Source organism: Populus alba, chromosome 1 (assembly GCF_005239225.2).
Source record: "Populus alba chromosome 1, ASM523922v2, whole genome shotgun sequence".
Lineage (NCBI taxonomy): Eukaryota > Viridiplantae > Streptophyta > Magnoliopsida > Malpighiales > Salicaceae > Populus > Populus alba.
In genome coordinates this window covers 42,676,515-42,697,182 of record NC_133284.1, presented here as the reverse complement: position 1 = coordinate 42,697,182, position 20,668 = coordinate 42,676,515, and the positions used below count along the sequence as shown (strand labels likewise).

Below are 20,668 nucleotides of genomic sequence, written 5' to 3'. Positions count from 1 at the left end.
TTTCTTCTGCTCCTTCATGTTATATGGAATCCAGATTTCAGATGGTAATATGTAAGCGTTTTGACATCCGATCCGATTCAACTTGATCGCAAGCGATGGATAACTCCCACTGGACCTTTGCACGTTCATTTCTAAATGCTTGTGTTTATGTAAAGAAACTTGGATGCAGAGAGCCATTGACCAGATTATATATTTTCTTTTTTCTTTTCAAATGGTTTTCTTTTTAGGCAATGTTAAAAAAACAGTTTCAGATGAAGAAAAAAAAACCTTAAGTTAGGTTAGATGAATTGAATTAACTCGATTAATTTAATTTTTTATTTTATATAAATAAAGATGATACTATTATTTTTTTTTGAAAAAATCAATTTTAATTAAATTTTTCTTGGGTTGATTGACTTGTGTATTAGTTCTAGTTTTAAACTATGTCATACTAAGTAATTTTTTTTATTTAAATTTAATCTAATTTAGATCTTGAATCATCTGGATTACATAATTAATTTATTAACATAAATAGAGTTTTAAAATAATATTTTTAAACTTTTTAAATTTAAATAGTGGTATAATACTTTAAAAAAATTAATATTTTTTAATTCATCGGAGAAGAAAATATTTTTAAGATTGTTCGAAATTTTTTTTATAATTTTAAGTGATAAGTAAGTTGTTTCAAAAATATATTTATTGTAAAAAAAAACAAAACAAAACAAAAAAAATAAACCTTGAGGCTTGATTTAAGGAGGTCAGTGCTAGATATATTTATCCACGAAAACAAAAAATATATATATTTGTCCTTCACCGAGAGAAAAAAAAAAAAAAAAAAAAAAAAAAAACAAGAATGAAAAATCTAAAAGTAAAACCTCTTACCTTAAACCTCAGCCTATCTATCTAAGAACAAAAATATCCCCAACTGCAGAAGAGAAGAGAAGAGAAGAGAAGAGAACCAGTTTCCAGTTTGGTTTAGGTATAAGCATAGCTGTAACTATTTTACCTATCAATCTATCGCTTCATAGACCAAACTATGATAATGACCGAAGTGTGTGGTCTCCGTACACGCTGCCTACACTTTCTCCTCCGCTCTTCTTCCTCCTCTTTCTGTCGCCACGGCCGCCAATTCGCCACCACTACAACATGCTCCATTCCTGTACCGAACAAAAAAGACAAGTTAATTGTGATTTCTGGTCCCACTGGATCCGGCAAGACCCGTCTCGCTTTAGAGCTTGCCAAACGCCTTAACGGTGAAATCGTCAGCGCCGACTCCGTCCAGGTCTCTTCTTGGTCTTATGCTGACCCCTCTTTTTATGGTTTCTATCTTTTATTTGGTTAATCACTGCTTTGTTTGCTTCTTTGGGAAAAGAAAAACAAAGTAATCTGAAAACAAATGGAATGGAGGATTTAGCCTTTTGGCTGGTAAGAGAAATGTAGGATGAAAAGAAGAAGTTTTAACTGTCTTAGGACTTTGAAGAAGTTAGGCATGATCATTTATTTATCTGGGTTTATTTTAGACAGCCTTCTTTTTATGCTTGAAATTCCAGAGTACTGAAATTTCTATTCAGGTGAATTGAAATTGATTGTTTTATCTGCTTTGTACTGTAGGTATATCGTGGTCTTGATGTAGGATCAGCAAAGCCTACTGAGAGTGAACGAAAGGTCTTTATTCATATTCCATACGTTATGCTTTTGTTTTTTGTTGCTTCTGTTGATCAGTGTCACTTTTCCTGGCACTAAAATAATCGTAGGTCATCATGTAATTCGCTTTGGTGCAAATGTTCCAAGTAATTCTCTTCATGAGCACAGAAAAATATTCACTTAGATTTTGGTGGATATGCATCTCATAACTTTGGAACTTTTTATATAGAAGAAAAACTATGAAGCTTTTGGTCAACCTCAACCTGTTATTTGATGCGTGTTATATTCTTGGAATGGTGCGCTTGAGGAATTATGTGTCGCGCACCATCTTGGCAACTTAAAATAGCAATTTTACTCTCACCAGGTAACAGAATTTCATATATAAAATGATATGATTGTGTTGCTTTCCTGTGATTAAAATTATTGAACACTTGATTGTTGAAGGGAGGAAAATAGAAAAGAAAGAGAATCGTCAAGAATTATTTTGTTTGTGGTAGTGCACTCATTTCATGCTTGAAGTTTATATCCTTCCTTGAAATATTATTATCTAGCAATAATGGCATGGAACCTCACAAGACAATATTGTATCTGCTAAACTTGCCAATTTTCTCAGTGTAGAGCTCATTTATTTCTGGGTGAAATATGCTGCTTTCCTCTTATATTGACATGCAAAGTAAAACATAATACCTGGCATTTGATAGATACATATAGTTTAGCCGTTGTGAATAGATTTTTTAATCTCAAACTATATGTCTTTTGCAGGAAGTCCGGCACCATCTAGTTGACATATTACACCCATCTGAAGGTATGTTTTTTGATGGACCAGCTGATGTCTATGAAGCATTGTAGCACATCGTTTTTTATGGTAATTTGTATTTTGCTCTTTGATGGAATGCAAACTCCTCCCTTAAGATTCTTCTCATACCATGTCCTTTCAGATTATTCAGTTGGGCAATTTTACGAGGATGCAAGACAAGCAACTCAAGATATTCTCAAAAATGGTCGTGTTCCCATAGTCACTGGTGGGACTGGATTGTACCTGCGATGGTATCTATTTGCATAACTCAACTATAATTACGATCAATCTTTCTAAAGAAGTTCCCCCTTCTTTTGGGTTAAGAAAAAGAATACTTGTAGGAAAAGTCTCTACTACGTACTACATAAGCTTCCAAAATCACATCATTGCAGAATTTAAATTTATGATATAATGATGGGTCAATAATGAGTTTGCATCAACATAAATAAAAACATGGTTCTTTTCTGCAGTTAATTTTTTGAGAAAAAAAAGAAGTAAAGATAAGAACATAAATTCTTCTAGCCTATTTATCTTGCATAACCGTTCATAAGACACATGCAACATGTTTAGCTACAGAAATAAGGAAAAACTAGTTATATTGATTTGAAAATGGTGATTATAAGCTTGTTTTGATGGTCATTTTCAACCAGTTAGGAGCATATTTTTCATACCTTTGACAGAAGTTTCTCAACCCTTTGCTATTTCCTTGAACATCATACATGACACTGTTACTGACAAGGCATGGTTGGTTGAACAGTTCCTTATAGTTACGACCTTGCATCTATATTTTCTACTATTTCCTTATATTGTACGGAAATAAAGCTTTATGTTCTAGATTGTGCTGGAAAGACTCTAAAAGGGCTCCTTTCTTTATTTTTGCTCTCCTTCCTTTATCCCTCTCCTTTTTAGGTTGATGGAAGGAAATTATATATATTGCTTGTAAAACACACAAGAGTATCTTACGATGCTAGTTTTCACTTTTATCTCTTTAATGTGATTCTTAGGTTCATATATGGAAAGCCAGATGTTCCTAAAGCCTCACCAGAGATTGCATCTGAAGTATATTCCGAGCTTGCAGAACTTGAGAGGACTAGGGACTGGGATGCTGCTGTGCAGTTGGTGGTCAAAGCAGGTGATTCACAGGCACAGTTTTTGGCTGCCAATGATTGGTATCGGTTGCGGCGTAGCCTTGAGATAATTAAGGTTAATTTGTGAAGTTTTCTAGCTATATTTGTGACATCAACCGAATTTATATCAAGGTCATGGCTGTGCAACTTTTATTGTGGGTGTTGGACATGTGGATTGTTGAAAATTCTAACTGCACAATAATATGGAACTATTTACACAACACAAACAAAGTGATTTCATCTCTTTGAACAACAACAACAACAATAATATCCCAACATTTTTAAACCATTTATTACTTAAGAAGCCCTAACCAAAATCTAATTGGCTGTCATGAAATCATGACACTGAAATCCCTCACCCTATTATCTCTTATGCCCCTCCCTAGTCACATGAGTGCAGGCACTCCTCTTCCCAATGGGCACAGGGATAAGTTGCTTTTAACATCACAGAACATACTATTTTCTTCGTTATCAGTTTATGTTAATTATATTAGGAAACAATTTCTTTTTTGTTTGTGTTTTATGGGGCTGCATAACTAGATTGAGTGCATGTATTTTCCATTGATTTTTGTTTCTCTTGGTGTGGCAGACTAGTGGATCTCCTCCATCTGCTTTTCAAGTTCCATACAAGTCTTTCAAGGACCAATTTGATACAAGATTAACAGACAGCTCCCATGATGTGAATTCATCTGGTGATTTGGACTATGAGTTCATTTGTTTTTTCCTCTCAAGCCCCAGACTTGATCTCTATAAATCAATCGATTACCGATGTGAAGATATGCTTGCAGGTAGATTATATCACAGCTCATCACTATTATAGACACGTATTTGCTAAAAAGGAATATAATAATGAAAAGAGAAGAATATACAAGTACAATAAGAGGAATGAGACATGATCCAATGAGATGACAGGAATAAAAAAGGGAAGACAAGCAGGCATTACAATGCGACTGAATAGAAACTAAAGACATTCTTGAAGCTCATAAAACATTGTGCTGTAATGATGCTGGGAATGCTTTCCTATTCTGTAGTCACAAAGTAGGGTACCATCAAAGATTTTGAAATTCTTCCATCTGGATGTTCAATCAAACAGTGAACTTATCACAGTTAATAATTAATAATAGAATCCTCCACTCTACCCGGCACCATGTAAGATTCACCACTAAATGCAAAAGGCCTTTGCTGCATTTCCCAATATGCTGAGGTATGAAGAAAAATTTATTATTATTAATTTTCTCTTTGTTATAGATCTTAGAATCTTCAGCATTCGTTTCCATTTGTCTTCACAAGGAAATGATCTAACATCTAACGTGGCTTTTTTTGTAATGACATAAAATGTTATTTGCTTCTTCTTTTTTTGTGATTCAGAAAATTATATTTTTGTAGAAGGGCTCTACTACTTGTGAAGATTTAGGTTTTACACTGCCATTTTATGAATCCAAAGATAATATTTATACATTCTGGGCTTTACATATGTGGTAGTGTTTTAAGAAAATTTATGGAACACTTAAATTTTTTTCCCCTTGCCTACCTTCTAGAGATACCGGCATCATCAATTGTCTACTTTGACAGATGTACTTACATTTTCTTGAGCAATTCGGAAATTAAATAACAATGGTGGTATGCATTCAGATGGTTGGATTTAAGTATTGGTGAAAACTTGGAAATTAAATAGCAATGGTAGTATGCATTCATTTAATTTAAATAACAATGGTGGTATGCATTCAGATGGTTGGATTTAAGTATTGGTGAAAACTTGGAAATTAAATAACAATGGTGGTATGCATTCAGATGGTTGGATTTAAGTATTGGTGAAAACTTGGAAATTAAATAGCAATGGTAGTATGCATTCAGATGGTTGGATTTAAGTATAGGTGAAAACTCTTTTATATTTGATTAGTTTGGAAGAATGCCATTCCCTTAATATCATATTTGGTTAACCTTTTAATTTCCTGCTCTTTTATTAATGCAAGTTAGAATAGTATCAGAGATGATTATGCAACATCATGTGATGTGTTTATGTTTGCTTTAAGATAAGATGGCCTGACTTATTATGTACTCCTTAAAATAAATGGCCTCTTTAAAAAATAAATGTATATATATAGTCTATGTTCAATTTGTAGACAATCACAAAAACTATAATTTAAAACAAATGAAAATATTTATTACTTCCTTTAGTTAATACTTATTTTAGGATTAAGGGAGTATTTTTATTTATAATTTTTACTTTAAATTTTGCATGCATATTAGTTTCCTTTGCATTGTCAACTCCTAAGTGACATTTATTTTGTGTTTATTTGATTTGGCTATAGGGAGCAATGGGATTTTGACTGAAGCCAAATGGCTTCTTGACGAGGGTCTTCTTCCAAACTCCAATTCTGCAACTCGAGCAATCGGTTACAGACAAGTATGCCATTGAAATACTTTTATTTATTTTTATTTCCGTTTTATATGGATTTATTTTATCATTGAAAGCTGTTGTGTTGTTTTGATGTTTCTTGTCGGTGATATTCATGTCAATTGCTTGGTTTTCTCATCTATTTTCCTCCCTCGCCTAATTCACTTAATCAGTGATTTGCATTTGATTTTGTTTATGTATAGGTACCTTAGTATTAATCATATCAAATGCTAAAACTTGGATCAATTTGTTTGCTTCTTTTTCAGAGAGAACACTTCTGATTAATGTACAGCTCGATTCAAATTTTTCCTTGCTGTTTTAGTTTAATGTGTGAGATCATCATCATTCACAATCATTTTCACTTGATTGTGTTTTTTTGCTTATTCGTACTTTATTTTTTGCTATATTGATTTTGAATGATAATACAGTTTTTTTTATTTAACATTATCAGGCAATGGAGTATCTTTTAAGGTGTCGAGAAGATGGGGGTAGTAGTTCTGCTGGAGATTTTTATGCTTTTCTATCTGAATTTCAGAAAGCATCCCGGTAACATTTATCCACTTCAAAATTGATATTTATGTAACTCTTGATGTAGAATTCAATTTGATGTTCATGTCGACTGGTAGAAAGATTTAAAACAAAATGCTGGGAGGTTGGGCCATGTGTGAGGTAGAGGGTAAACAAGAGCTCAGATGAATGTCATGGATGCTTTTTAGAAAAGCAAAGGGCAGTACGAGATATTAGAAAACAGGGGAAGAGTAATGAAATAATAATTTCGCATGCTTTCTTATGCTCATGGATGATATATATATCAAAGCTTTCCATGCACTTTGGAGGATGCCTAACTGTCTTGTTGTATTCGTTCTTCTTTGTCTTCTAATGAATTTCTTCTTTTATTAGGGTGAAACAGTAATAATAATGTCTGTAACACTACAGCATTGAGGCTTATTTAATTAGTGAACGTATCATGAAGGTCCTTAGGCACTTGACATTTACAAGTCCTAGATAGGGAACTTTGATAAAATATGTACTTGATTTAATAATATCAAGGCAGTAGCTTAAAAGTCATCTGTTAATTAATTTATCAGATATGAAGTTGGTTTGTGTATAAAAATCTGTTTGTAAAAGAATTCAATTCCCTTCCAGAAGGGGGAAAAGGTTTACGTGTAGCCTAGTCAGTGTGTTATTCTATCAGATTTTGGATGTTCTTATCTAATATCCAATGGTTTGTTTCATTCAACTTTTGCCTTTTCTTTTCAGAAACTTTGCAAAAAGGCAAATGACATGGTTTCGTAATGAGCATATCTATCACTGGCTTGATGCTTCTAAACCTCTGGTATGATCAAGTTTGATGCCATGTTTTCTCTTCGCAATGGTAACTAAAAGTTGGTTGGCTTACAGCTGTTAAGTGTTTGGTACTGTACAAGTCTCTTTTACATGGCTTAGATATGCCTGCCTATATCATGTATGTGCATTTTTTTTTATGAGCGTGCATGCTTCTGAGTTCATGATGAGAAACTTGGTTATGTAGCGAATCTTCGAGTATGTGTGCCCACAGCAACACACATGCATGCACATTTCTCTGTGATCATTGGAGGTAAGTGCAGACAGGTCATATGCATGTTTCTATCATCTTCGTGCACCTTTCATTGGAGCGATGTGAAAACACCATGAATTCTTTGATCTAATGAATGGGGAATGGGGGTTGAGTGAAAGATATTTTGCTTTAAAAGAAAAATAAGTTGAAAGCTTTTCTTGTTCCTCAACTTTTATTTGCTTTTTTCCGCTGGTGCTGGTGCAAAATCATTTAGCAAAACTTTTATAACAGGTCAAGGATGTTACGAAAGTTCCCCCATTCCATTGAAGACATGATATAAGTGTTAGCTAATTATTTAAGAAAAATCTTGAGGTCTTTTGGCAACAAATTTGCCAGAATATAGCCATGTTCGACCGCTAAAAATGCCCGAAGTGGCATCATATGCCTTCCCAGGTGCAAATACCTTACAAGAAGAACAAATACCGTATTCTGTTTTCCTTGTCAAGTTATCATTTTTGTTTCTCTATTACAACTGACCTCCAATCTTGTAAGAAGAATTTTTTCACAAAATTCTCTTAGACCAACTCAGAATGGACTTTTCTAGAGAAAATTGAACCGAGAGATAAATTATGGCAGTCCAGGCAAAACATAGTGGAGACAAAGGAACATTGACATAAAATGGTACCATTTTCATTGTTTGGCATGGTTGATCATTATTTTACTATTCTTCTGAGGATCCAACTCCTAGTTTCCAGATTGTACAGAAGGATGGAATGCAATAAATTTTGTTTCTACATGTAAAGCAGCCGCACACTTTTAGTCCATTGGTGAAAAGATCTTTTCTCCATGCTAACTTTCCTATAATTTTATTTTCAGGAAATGGTGCTTAACTTTGTTTATGATGCATACCATGACCAAACCGGAAGCCTTGTTGTGCCTGAATCACTTAGAATGAATAAAGATGTGACTAGCAGACGGGAGGTTCTTCAACTCAAGGCTTATCGCACCAAGAACAGGTATGGTTTAACAAACAAGGACAGATACATTTGTTTTTTCTTTTTATTTATCTATTGACAAAACTTTTTTCGTTTTTTGGACAAAACACTAATGTGTGTGTTTACTTGTGAAGGCATTTTGTTAGTCGTAATGATTGTTCTGATATACTTGACTGGATAAGAACAACTCAAGGCGAAGCAATGAGCGTAGTGTAATTTCATGGTGTCTAATCTCTATTTTGGCCCATCTGAAACTAAACTTTCACATGGAAGTAGCCTCGAAGTTTCTTCAAAAGGGGAACCTTTAAGACCCTTGCTTTCTCGTGGTATGTTTGAATTCTACACCCAACTTTAACTGGCTAAAGCATTGAGCAGAGAATTAATGTATTTATGCTCGCTCGTATATTTTTCTTTATTTTGTCAGTGAAGCAATAGGGCACGGTGGTAGCTGAACTGTATATGAATGCCAGCATGTTTCAAAACATTATGCTGTCAGTGAATTTACCATTTCACTTCTCCTTGAACTGAATAAATTTCATTTCTTTCACGAACATCCAAGTTCAGTTTAGTTTCAGTTCCTGCCTGCCTGCCAGAGCATTGGAAACGTACAGGGCTATAATCATGCACCAAAAAACCTAGTACCCTTTTTTCTTCTTTTTTGTAACCTCAAAGGTTTGGATATTAGCTTAGTTATTAAATCGGGTATGGTAGTTGACTTGGTTAAGAGGCGCGGTCGATTCTGGGTGATGTGGGTTGATTTAGATTAATTTGAAAAAATTAAAAAATATGTTTTATATTTTAATATTTTATATAGAAAAATTATAAATTAATTTATGTAAATGTAGGTTTTAAAAATAATATATGAGGTTAAGTATTTATAAATTAATTTTATATTTTTTGAATTTATATATAGAAAATCTCATCGGAGTTTAATCCAACTATAACTATGTTCTGCACCTTTTTCTAGCATTTTCCTTTCTTTTCTTTACCTTTCTTTCTTTTATTGTTCACTGGACATCTAATTTCTCAAAAAGAAACCTCGAGGGACTAAAAATGTTAGGCAAGTGAAAAGGACAGAACACTTCGAGGCGGAAAGTAAGATGCATGCATGCCCGCCTTTCTGTTCCCAGCGGCTGTTAAGGAACAAAAAAACAAAATCCGTGCTTTCTCCGCCCTTCAATGGTGCTGTGCCTGTGTTCTATGGTGATCTCGTTTATATATATATATATATATAAGAAACTATAAATGAACGAATTGTCTTGTGATCAAGTACTTTTAGTCAACGATTCTATTTTGAAAGAAACAAGAAAAACCTGAGAGTAAGGTTATTAACTTAACTATTACCTTAATTATAAATTTATTTTGTATTGTCATAGCAGTTGTTTTTAATTTTTTTTTTGTTAGAAAATACATTGAAATAATATATATTTTTTAAAAAAATATTTTTAATATCAGTATGTTAAAACTATCTGAAAATATAAAAAAAATTAATTTGAAGTAAAAAAAAAAAAAACATCTTATTTTTTTTTCAAAAGTATTTTTGAAAAGCAAAAACAAGTAGACATTATATCTAATAAGATTAGTTAATTTAATAATTTGATTTAAATCAAAGGCAAAAACAAAAAAACACATCATAAAAAAACATCTATCAGTAATAAATAAAAAATTGAGTTATTGAAATCATATATGTAAAGAAAAGAAAACACAAAAATTATTAGAGACTCACCATTTAGAGGTAGACATCACCCATAAACAAAAGAGTTTGATGAGTTAGTTTAAGCTCAACTGCAAAAGGATGTAAAATGATATTGAAAGAAGTTGCATAGTTTGATAAAGCAATGCCTTGTAAAAGCAAATTAAACAAATCATAGTGAAGTCAGTATTCATCTATTCAATCAATCAATTTTATTTTAATAAAAAAATTTATTTTGAGAAATATATCTACAGGAAAACAAAACATAAAAAAACCTAGATAACCAAACCAAATAAAAAAAGCAAAGCATATATAAAAAACCAAGAAGTTTAATCTCTAATAAAATAAAAATATAAAAACATTAGCTTAAAATAACTACAAAAATTAAAAAAACTCCTAGTAAATGTTTTTAAGTTGGGTTAATTTTTCAAATTAAAAGACAAAATCAATAGTGCAATAACAAAAACATCCTCAAATCTTAGGCATAACAAACTAAAACCCAAATGCAATGAGATTTGTTTTACTATACAAATACAAAGGATAAGACATAAAAACCTCTCCAAGTTAGCTAAAGTTTTTTAATGTGTTAATATAAAAAAATAAAAATAATTTTGATATATTTTTAAATAAAAAAAATTTAAAAAACAACTTTCAAGCACAAAAGATACCATGACGCAACATCTCCAAATTTGTCTTGTATAATTTATTTTATGTATTTATAACAAATTTTTTCATATGATAATTTAAATTAAAAAAATTACATGTTGCTCTCATTGTCTCAATGTATAATGTAATGTAGCTTGTCTTGATTTTTGAATTCAAAAGATGAATTTTGATCATATTTCTTTTAGATAAAAAAATAAATGGTCATAACTTAATGCTTTAAATTTTTATCCAAACATAACAAATAAAAGATTAATATTAAATATTAAAAAAACATAGAGAACAAGTTTAGCTCGCTCAAGGTTCTGTGGCAGTTAGGCCTCTAATTTTACATGAGCTGTGTGACTCTTGAAAATATCCAAGAGGAAAAGCCATAAAAGCGGATAACATGTTATCTAATAGGATAACGAGAGATGTGCGCTTTTGACGACTAATTACCCCAAAACTTGTATTTTACATTTATTTTTCATCATGTAAAACAATCCAAGACAATCTTAAGACCTTGAAAACCCTTTTTTTCTCTAAAAGTCTGTTTATTTTTGTAATTATTTTAATGTTTTTTTAATTGTTTTAATATAAAGATGTTAAAAATAATTTTTTAAAAATAAAAAAAATATTATTTTAATATATTTCTGAGCTAAAACCGCTTTGAAAAGCAACCATTACTATAATAATCACATACTAACAAATACTATCTAAAATGCATTTCAATGAACTTTTAAAGCATGGAAAACAAAATGAATAATTAAAACTTGTTTAATAGATTTAGCCTCCGATATAGTATTTTGGGACATATTGAAACTCCATATCAAACTCCATTAAACTTCATGTTGAGAGACAATGTGACTTTGTGTAATTCGACGGAATATCATAAGGGACCAATTCTGCAACGGAAAACTTTTAAACAAGACTAAAGTTGTGGTGTAGAATAGAAGAATATTCTTTTGGCATACTTTTCTTTTTATTATCACGTGGCATGTCAAATTACTCACCACACGTAAATATCCCCAAGCCCAAAGGGCTAAAGAGATATTTCACGATTTTTAATTAAATCAAACTAAACTAAACTAAACTAAACTAAATAAATAAATGGGTAGCTATAATAAATAAAGAGTTGTAGAGTGTGATCGGGGGATTGCAGTATTTTTTTAAATGTTAATTTTTTATTATTAATTTTTTTATATTTTTAGATATATAATAATATCAAAAATAATTTTTTTTAAAAAATAATAATTGTTTTTTTTAAATGTTAATTTTTTTATTAAATTTTTTTATATTTTCAATATATACTAATATTAAAAATAATTTTTAAAAAATAAATAAATAATACTTAAAAAATGGCACTGGTTTATAATTTATTTTTTTTAAAATTTATTTTAATATTAACTTTTAAAATTATACAAAAATTAATTAAAAAAAAATTCAAAACACTGCCTTAAGATCCCTCTCACCCTCGACCTGGAGGTTACCAACAAAACTAACTCTCTTTTCCTCCTCCAAACCCCAAAACCCTCGATCGTTCCTCCATCTCCATTTCCTCTCTCTCGAAAACTTAAAAAAAAAAAAAGAGGGCTTCAATGTTGAGATTCATCAAATCCCTAACCACCTCCCCATCTTCCCACATCGTCCGCCGTGGCTACGCCTCTGAGGCCGTCCCCGAACGCAAGGTTACCGTCCTCGGTGCCGCCGGAGGAATCGGTCAGCCACTCTCTCTTCTCATGAAACTTAATCCTCTCGTCTCCAACCTCGCTCTCTACGATATCGCTAACACTCCCGGTGTCGCTGCCGATGTCAGCCACATCAACACCAGATCTGAGGTTTATATCCCCTAACTATATAAAAGATACATGCTTTCACTTTTATTTTCCTCTTTTTGTGCAGATGCTTGCTTTTTTAGTATATTTTATTATATCAATATGTAAATTAAACAGATCTATATTTGATTCGTCGTGTTAATTCCTTATTGTTTTTGGTCTCTCTGGAACTGAATCCATCCGTTTTATAATGCTGTTGTTGATTTAGTTGCACTAAATGTTTCTGCTTTGATTAATTACTTGTCATTAACTCACTTGTCATTAACTTTAGGTGTTTGCTTGCCTGCTTGTTTATTTGTGTTTAGGTTGTTGGGTATGCAAGTGATGCTGAATTGGGGAAAGCCTTGGAGGGGGCAGATGTTGTAATCATTCCAGCTGGTGTGCCAAGGAAACCTGGAATGACCCGTGATGATCTCTTCAACATCAATGCTGGGATTGTAAAGGGTCTCTGTGAAGCAATTGCTAAGCACTGCCCTAATGTGAGTAACAAGCTTCTTTTCTGTAAACAGTTCTATTAATTCATGTTTGTATGTCTGAGTTAACTTTAATGGTTAGTTCTTAACTCTGCTATGGTTTGGTTTATATGGCTCCTGCAGCAGTTGTATTTGGAGCCCAATAGAGTCATTTGTATTTTCAAAGTCAATCAAACATGCATTCAGGGTTATTTTTCTTTATGGTTTTGTTTTGATTTCATGTTGGCTTACAAATCTTGTGTTTGAATTTGCTGTATTAGGCACTTGTTAATATGATCAGCAACCCAGTGAACTCAACAGTTCCTATTGCCGCTGAGGTTTTTAAGAAAGCAGGAACCTATGACCCGAAAAGGTTGTTTGGTGTGACTACCCTTGATGTTGTTAGGGCCAAAACTTTCTATGCTGGAAAGGCCATGGTGCCAGTTGCAGGTTTGTCCAGTTACTCATTTACAAGAAACTTGTCCTTATTTTTTCTCCACCTATGTTTCCCTACAGAAAACCAAGTTGAAAGCAAAGTGTATAGTGATTTAACCTACTAAACCTTTTGTTTTGGTGAAAAAGAATAACTTAGCTTCAGTAGATGGAATTCTTATATTAGCAAGTTTCTCTGGTCTTTTACTGTGCAGTTCTGTGTTTTAGAACCTTTTGACTCTATAATATCTTATGAGCATAGGGGAGTTATTTGAACATTTTGAATACCTCACGTGTGGATTTCTCATACTGCCTTTGGTGTTTTGGTTTGGTTCACAGAGGTTAATGTACCAGTTGTTGGTGGTCATGCAGGCATAACCATTCTCCCACTATTTTCACAAGTATTTATTCACTCCCTTCCCCTTGTTCTCTCCTAAATATTCTGTATCTGGCGTATGCTAATATTGTTTGTATGCAAATTCTTGTCTGATTGTTCGAGATCAACCTTTCCAATTATGTTTTACTTATTTGATTTATTTATAGGCCACACCAAAAGCCAATTTATCAGATGAAGTGATTACTGCTCTTACAAAGAGAACTCAAGATGGTGGGACAGAAGTTGTGGAAGCAAAGGCTGGAAAGGGCTCTGCAACTTTGTCAATGGCGTAAGTTTATGTCCTGAACATATTTATAATCATGAATATAATTTGGATCCTTGTCTATGGACACTACATTTGCTTTTCATCATGAAAGTCTGGTGCCTACAAAAGTTTTCATGCTATGTTGACCAGGAAATAAATTTCTTGTGTAATTTATTTTTATGGAGGATTATTTTTACCTGTCAGCTTTAATTTTTTTTCCCTTCCCGTATAAATCATGGTTGGAAAAACAATGTGTAACTCATTCTTTACCCTTTTAGAAGTCTCTTCATGTCGTTAATCCAGCTTAGTTATAAAAGAAAAACTGTTTCTTTTAACTAATTTGATTGGCCATTTGCAGCTATGCAGGAGCCATTTTTGCTGATGCTTGCTTGAAGGGGCTCAATGGAGTTCCAGATGTGATTGAATGTTCATTTGTGCAGTCAACTGTCACTGAACTACCTTTCTTCGCATCCAGGGTAATTTTATCAACTTTCCTTGATTGAACATAAAAGCTCTTTGTTTTATTATGTCGATGGAAAATATCTCTTTGATTGGGATTCATTCTTTTAATTTACTTAATTGCATATTGTTTACAAGTTTAGAGTACCATCCCTAGCTGATTCATGCTATCTTCACAATATATTAGTTCAAATTACAGATTTGTATGTTTTGGAGTCTCCTCTGAGCTGTCCTGTTTACTTGGTTGGAAAAGAAAAATGATCTTCATTGAATTTTAATTCTTTTAAGCCCCAAGAATGAAATACCTGAGTTGTGGTTACCTACTCGGTTCTGTCTTATCCAGTCAATGTTATGTTGGGTTGAGCTTCTAAATGTTGTAGTCATACTAAAGGATACTGGTTTAATTCATGTCATTTTGGTTTGTCTTCCCCTTTACCTCCAGTACTTCAATCTGATAACTATTCCTCTCTAGTGCATCGTGTATGTTTTCTCGCTTCATGTTGAACATGATTGAACCATTTTTATGACGTGTCCATAATTTTGCTGCAGTAGGTGCCATCACCTCTTTGCAGATGCACTTATTAATTTGGTCAGTCTTGATGTGCTGATCATTGCATCCTCATCTCAGTTACACTAATTTTATGACAAAGCAATCACTCTGCCAAATGAAAAATGAAGAGTGAACTTGTTAGATCTATTGTTTTTAGCAGGTCCTTTGTAGATATATCTGATGACAAAGGGTGCATTACATTGTAAAGGTTACATGATGCTCTGCACCTTTTGCAGATGCAGCACTCTGGTGCATCGTCGTTGTTCTACTCTTGCATTTTTGCGATGGAAGTTTTGTATTTTGAATTTTGTATGCTTGCCAGGGTTGTTGTGAGATAGTAAGCCTGTGAATCCTTTTGTATTTGCAGGTGAGGCTTGGAAAGAATGGCGTGGAGGAAGTTCTAGGGTTAGGTCCTCTCTCTGACTTCGAAAAGGAAGGCTTAGAAAAGTTGAAGCCTGAGCTCAAATCATCTATTGAGAAGGGAATCAAATTTGCCACCCAGTAATTCAATTACTGATTTTTGGCCGGCGGTTATTTGCTCGAGTCAAACACATGCAAACTTTGCATTTTTTTCAGTGTTGTCTTTGCGGCCGCCAGCAGCACCCGGCTTTTGCTTTTTCGGGTAGAGGAGGCACATAAATTTAAATTTTATCAATAATACGCTGTGACTTTTATAGGAGGTGTTTGGTACCCGGGAGAGAATAAGATTTTTTTAGTTTGTGTTAAATGCGTATGGCCATTGTTAACTTCCCATGGAAGATGATATTCTTATAAAACAGGGTATGCACCCACATTGATGGCGATTTGGATAGATCTCCGCCACCCTTTTTTCACGCTGGGTATTTTTGATTTGTTCTGAATTATTATGTTTGAAAGTTATCATGGCCATTGTCAAGAAAATAACATGTGGCAATCACTACAAGACTAAGAAACTAGTGCTTCCGACCCTTTTTTGACTTCAATTTCACCAGACCATTCCATTACAAGTAAAAATCATGCTGTCATAGTGGATATGTTTATCGCCCTGAATGATCACAAGCCTACAAAAGTACGGAAAGACCCCCAGCGCTGAGCGTCTTACTGATAAAGACATTTCACTTTATAGAATCAACAGAAGGTGATGAAACCTGGATTCTCCCAGGCAAAATCAGCATCCCAAGAATTGTCAGGTATGTTCCAAAAGAGCATACAGACCAACTTAAATCTGCGGATCAGCTGCAGCAAAAATAAGTACTGTATCAATCCAAGGATGTTCCATAGGTGTTAAAAGTTATATATAGTTCTACAATAATATTCCTGCACCAGCAATCTTGGCCCTCCGGCCACCATGCAACTAGTGCAGTTTGAGCAAAAGTGCCGGTCCTAGGAATTCATACAGGGAAAACACGAAGCAACCTTAAAAAACAAAAGGGGAAGGAAAAGAAGGAAAAAAACATGATATCATGCAGAAATACAACTTCCCTTTTAAATTATCCAGTAAACAGTTCTAGGAGGCCACTCCACCACAACAGCCGCAGCACAGGATTGCTAAAAGTAGCTACCCTAATCCTTTCTGAAATCATGTATTTTCTCAGTAGCTTGCTATAGTATTTCAATCTAGGTTGTCAGCTCCATCTAAAATCTAAACAAGTACAAAGTCACTCAACCTGTGAGCACACACACACACTCAGCAGAATGCGATAGAGTGCTTCCATCCAAAGCCGCTCTACCAAAAGGCAGTGCTATAAATCGTTAAGCCAGAGTACAAAATTCCAAACATTTTATGTTTATTTTTATTTTCAGAACTTTTTCTCTGATGATTGGCAAGTTGCAGAGTTGATTTAGAAAATAATTTCCACAGGAAAAAAATTAGAGTTTAGTTATAAAACTGCAGGTAGCAATTTTGGGAGGCAAAACTATGCATACCTAACAAGAATTAAACAATCACACAAGAATTTGCAACAAAATTCACTGTACGCATTCAGTGTTAGCAAGAAGTGAACTTGTGCTACAGTATTGTATATGACAGCACACCTAAACCCTTTAATAAATAAATAACATGCAATTGTTAGTTTCAAAATATCATTATTCCAACAATAGATGCCCCTAGAAGGATAAAATAAATTACGTCATTGGTATCCAAAAGCCACAAATCTATCTCATAATGAACAACAATCAGGAACAATGTCAGAAATATCACCTAAAAATGGTGAATGATCTGAGATGAAATCCTACAGAAACACTTAAAAAGGGAACTCTGGAAAACATAAAACAAAGCATTTGATTATGCATGGCCACTGAAAAGTGGAAATGTGGTTACTCCAGAAGATTCATAGGCTACACGGAACGGTTTACAAGACATGATTGGAAAAAATACCACACTCACATACAAAAAAAAAAAGGAAAAAAAGGGCTTTATCATTAATCTGATGCCTTGAGCAATGCAAGCCAGCCAGCTTCTAAAATTATCTTTTGGCACTTCAAAGACATTGAATGATGATTATAGGCAATGTTTTCAACACATTGAACCTTAGTAACCTCTGGTTACCAAAAGCATAGCCATTGCAGCCCTACACTATATGAGTAAGTACTTTTCCAGAACAAATGGCATGTCATAAATCGCCCACCCACCAGTATCTAAACCAAAATTAGCTTCCATTGAGCTATTATGGACTCACAGTATCATTCAACTACTGAAATCACAGATATCACAAAATTCCATAGCATACTGCCATAACCTTAAAACCATATATATGGTTCAAGAAAAAAGAAAGAGAATTAAAGAGTGGTTAAAGCTTCAATAATGATCACTTTGACAGGTAAATGTCCAATATTGTAAACGTTGAATGGCAATTTTTGTATTACCATGGATGATAGAGAAACAAGAGATGGTTAGATTCTAACCAAGGATGACGCCCCTACCTTGAATCTACTAACTCCTATGTCATTGAGCTGCATCTGACCCAGATCCTGAATCACTATCAGAGCCTGCACATAAGGTATTGGAATGAGTTAATAAATCCATTTAATGTCTTAATTGGCACCATCATTGCCAGAAAATTATACATGCTCAACAATGGTACATTAGCTGAGTTTCAATTACCGCTTGAAGAGGATCTGGAATCACTGCCAGAACTGCTGGAACTACTTGATCTGCTCATACTATGGCCTTGCCTATGATCTTTAACAGGAGAAGATGCAGAAACAGTCATTTGTACTGCTTCAAACCAACAGGATTAGAAATCAGTGCATAACAATTAGAATGCCATAAAGATCCAGCAAAAGAGCCTGAATGTGGGCAACACAAATCCTAAGGAATTCAAGATGATTATTACCCGATCCAAGTTCTTTTGGTGCCTCTGCAGTAGCAGATGTCATATTCTACACAGACAGAGAGAAGGATAATGTATTGGTCAGCCTGACTTTCATGAAGGAAATTCAGCAGAGATTGGAGCTAATAAGAATTATGGTCTTACAGTCCCAAGCATTTTATGGCCAGCTTCTTCTCTCCCTTGTGGAGCAACTTCAGGTTCTCTCTCATTCTTGCCCATACTCTTCTGGTAATTGGTTACATAACCATGAAGTTCCCAAAGTGTTTCATTATCAAAACTATCAATATCCACTTCAATCTCATCTTCTTGTTGGAAAAGCCCAGGATTCCTCTTCCTAATAATCTGGACAACTGATTCTAGTTTCTCTGAAGGCAAATTCTGCAGGTGTATACTCAATTTCTGCTTCTCCTCGTATGTCATCACGCCTCTGTCAGTTTCATTCTTCTTAGGCTTATTCAACGCTGATGTCCTGCCTTGATTGACAACAGTTTTTGCAGCTTTCATCTTCGAATGTACAAGCTCTGTCAAAGAATCTGTCCTATCCAAAGTTTTTGTCTCTAAAGGCATTGTCTGTGGAAAAGAAGCAGGACTGGGAGCACGGGCAGAAGCAGACGCAGGACCAGAGGTAGGGGATGAAGCACGAGGACCTGGAACTCTCTTTGAAGCAGGACCGTGAGCAGGAGACGAAGCACGAGGACCTGGAGCTCTCTTCAAAGCAGGTGTTGGCAAGCTAGCATCGTATCCCATCTCCCCCCTCTTATCAAAATTAGTTTTGGCCTTAAGATTAGCCCAATTCTCCTCAAAAATCTTCAACAACTTATCCGCCATAGCATGCACATCCTGCCCTTTCTCATTATACTTCATAGCATTATTAAACGTCAACCTAACATCCTCAGCAAACTCCTTTGGCGACTTGTACCAATTCTTACTCAACCTACTCTTCACAGTCCCTAAGTCCATGGGGTGCTTAATAATCTTATAATAATCATGCAGCTTCAACTTCTTTGCATCCACTGGCTCATTAAACACCCATCCATATTGATGTTTCATCAAATTCCCTAACAGCTCCCCACACCCTTTAACCAAATCCTTGCTAAACTCCACCACCACCCCCTTTCCCGCACCACCGTCCTTCCCTCCACCGCCAGACTGTTTCAACTTCTTCTTCGAATTCATCTGGGTTTTCTTCTTCTCATCACCATCCAACAGCAGCGAATTGGTGGGTCCCACATAACTAACTTCAGAATTAACCCTAGCAAGAGTTCCAATTCTGTTACCGCCGCCTCCACCACCGCTATTACCTATTCTATTATTATGATTATCATTATAAGAAGATGTTAACTTTTCTTTAGATTCAAGTTTCTTTTTCAAGCTTCTAACTTGATGAAGTTCACTTGCTAATTTCCTCTTTAGCTGTTTAATTTCAGATTTAGACCTTGAATTCAAGTTGATTTTTACTTTACTACCATCATCAAATCTCACGTACCCGGGTAGTGCTGACTTGTTCTCATTCTGTGGGACCGGCTGTACGTGATTAAGACTGGAAGAATCGTTCGACGCCACTGTGCCGTCGCGGTGGTTCTGCTTCAAAGAAGAGGACGAGGTGGAGGTGGTGGTGTATTTTAGGGTTTGAAAAGGTTGAATTTCTTCTTCTTGCAGGTGCTTTTGCGGGTGAGGGATGTTGTCTAGATTCTTGGGTTTGTTGAGGTGTTTTTGGGTATACAGATTTTTGTTGATGTTGGGTTTCCTTTCTTCTCTCAACAATCCTCCTCTTCAAAGCCTAACCATTCATGGAAAGTTAGAAACCCTAATTTCTTGCATCAAAACCCTAACTTTGGCTCCTCTTCTTTTTAATGTAACGACGATGTGTAGACTTTCCCCACATGGAAGTTCGACAGCTCGTGTTTTTTTAATCATATTAAAATGCTAATATTAAAAGAATCTAAAAAAACTATTTTAATATAATTTTAAATACAAAATATTTTAAACAATACACTTTTAATTACAATCTCAAAATGTATGAAAAATAAAATTTTAATCTAGTTTTTCGTGTAAAGGATATAAAAATAAAAACCACAATTAAGGTATTTCATCATTTAAAATTGTATTGATTGAGAATTAAGTTTTGTAATTTATTTCAAATTTTTATGAGGCTATCTCCAATTCATGAATTGGAT

At 34.1% G+C, this 20,668-nt stretch overlaps 3 protein-coding genes across 7 annotated transcripts; 2 read left to right on the top strand and 1 right to left on the bottom strand.

Moving 5' to 3' along the window:
- The first annotated feature begins 803 nt into the window (after positions 1–803).
- On the top strand, positions 804–9,029 carry LOC118063549 (tRNA dimethylallyltransferase 9). 2 transcript variants are annotated; one of them, XR_004689920.2, is made up of 12 exons: positions 804–1,261; positions 1,591–1,644; positions 2,386–2,428; positions 2,562–2,670; positions 3,424–3,622; positions 4,136–4,334; positions 5,859–5,953; positions 6,396–6,490; positions 7,205–7,280; positions 8,358–8,497; positions 8,611–8,802; positions 8,901–9,029. XR_004689920.2 is itself a non-coding variant. In XM_035077605.2 (11 exons), the coding sequence occupies exons 1-11, from the start codon at positions 1,016–1,018 to the stop codon at positions 8,690–8,692; spliced, it is 1,338 nt and encodes a 445-aa protein (XP_034933496.1). In that variant the 5' UTR covers positions 804–1,015; the 3' UTR covers positions 8,693–9,029. The 2 variants fall into 2 exon arrangements, 1 of the variants encoding a protein (XP_034933496.1); XM_035077605.2 differs by having other exon boundaries at positions 8,611–9,029.
- A 3,257-nt stretch (positions 9,030–12,286) lies between these two features.
- LOC118063548 (malate dehydrogenase, mitochondrial) lies at positions 12,287–16,013 on the top strand. Its single transcript, XM_035077604.2, has 7 exons — positions 12,287–12,649; positions 12,952–13,125; positions 13,380–13,548; positions 13,870–13,931; positions 14,074–14,195; positions 14,530–14,647; positions 15,548–16,013. Exons 1-7 carry the CDS (start codon positions 12,410–12,412, stop codon positions 15,683–15,685), a joined length of 1,023 nt encoding a protein of 340 aa, XP_034933495.1. The 5' UTR covers positions 12,287–12,409; the 3' UTR covers positions 15,686–16,013.
- Positions 16,014–16,101: 88 nt separating this feature from the next.
- LOC118063547 (transcription factor GTE4) lies at positions 16,102–20,396 on the bottom strand. Of its 4 annotated transcripts, none has more exons than XR_004689918.2 (5): positions 18,636–20,395; positions 18,495–18,540; positions 18,263–18,376; positions 18,025–18,147; positions 16,102–16,395 (listed from the first exon to the last, which is right to left on the bottom strand). XR_004689918.2 is itself a non-coding variant. In XM_073410357.1 (5 exons), exons 1-4 carry the CDS (start codon positions 19,665–19,667, stop codon positions 18,104–18,106), a joined length of 1,236 nt encoding a protein of 411 aa, XP_073266458.1. In that variant the 5' UTR covers positions 19,668–20,396; the 3' UTR covers positions 16,102–16,395; positions 18,064–18,103. The 4 variants fall into 4 exon arrangements, 3 of the variants coding, with proteins under 3 accessions (XP_073266458.1, XP_034933494.1, XP_034933493.1); XM_073410357.1 differs by having other exon boundaries at positions 18,064–18,147; positions 18,636–20,396; XM_035077603.2 differs by having other exon boundaries at positions 18,082–18,147; positions 18,263–18,340; positions 18,636–20,396.
- Between the last annotated feature and the right edge of the window lie 272 nt (positions 20,397–20,668).

Coding starts and splice junctions, on each gene's coding strand:
- LOC118063548 (XM_035077604.2), top strand. CDS start 12,410: ATGTTGAGATTCATCAAATCCCTAACCACCTCCCCATCTTCCCACATC. Junction 13,549..13,869: donor GGCCATGGTGCCAGTTGCAG/GTTTGTCCAGTT, acceptor TTTGGTTCACAG/AGGTTAATGTACCAGTTGTT. Junction 14,196..14,529: donor TCTGCAACTTTGTCAATGGC/GTAAGTTTATGT, acceptor GGCCATTTGCAG/CTATGCAGGAGCCATTTTTG.
- LOC118063549 (XM_035077605.2), top strand. CDS start 1,016: ATGATAATGACCGAAGTGTGTGGTCTCCGTACACGCTGCCTACACTTT. Junction 4,335..5,858: donor ATGTGAAGATATGCTTGCAG/GTAGATTATATC, acceptor ATTTGGCTATAG/GGAGCAATGGGATTTTGACT. Junction 8,498..8,610: donor GCTTATCGCACCAAGAACAG/GTATGGTTTAAC, acceptor TTACTTGTGAAG/GCATTTTGTTAGTCGTAATG.
- LOC118063547 (XM_073410357.1), bottom strand. CDS start 19,667: ATGAATTCGAAGAAGAAGTTGAAACAGTCTGGCGGTGGAGGGAAGGAC. Junction 18,541..18,635: donor GCCATAAAATGCTTGGGACT/GTAAGACCATAA, acceptor CTGTCTGTGTAG/AATATGACATCTGCTACTGC. Junction 18,148..18,262: donor TTCCAGATCCTCTTCAAGCG/GTAATTGAAACT, acceptor CCTTATGTGCAG/GCTCTGATAGTGATTCAGGA.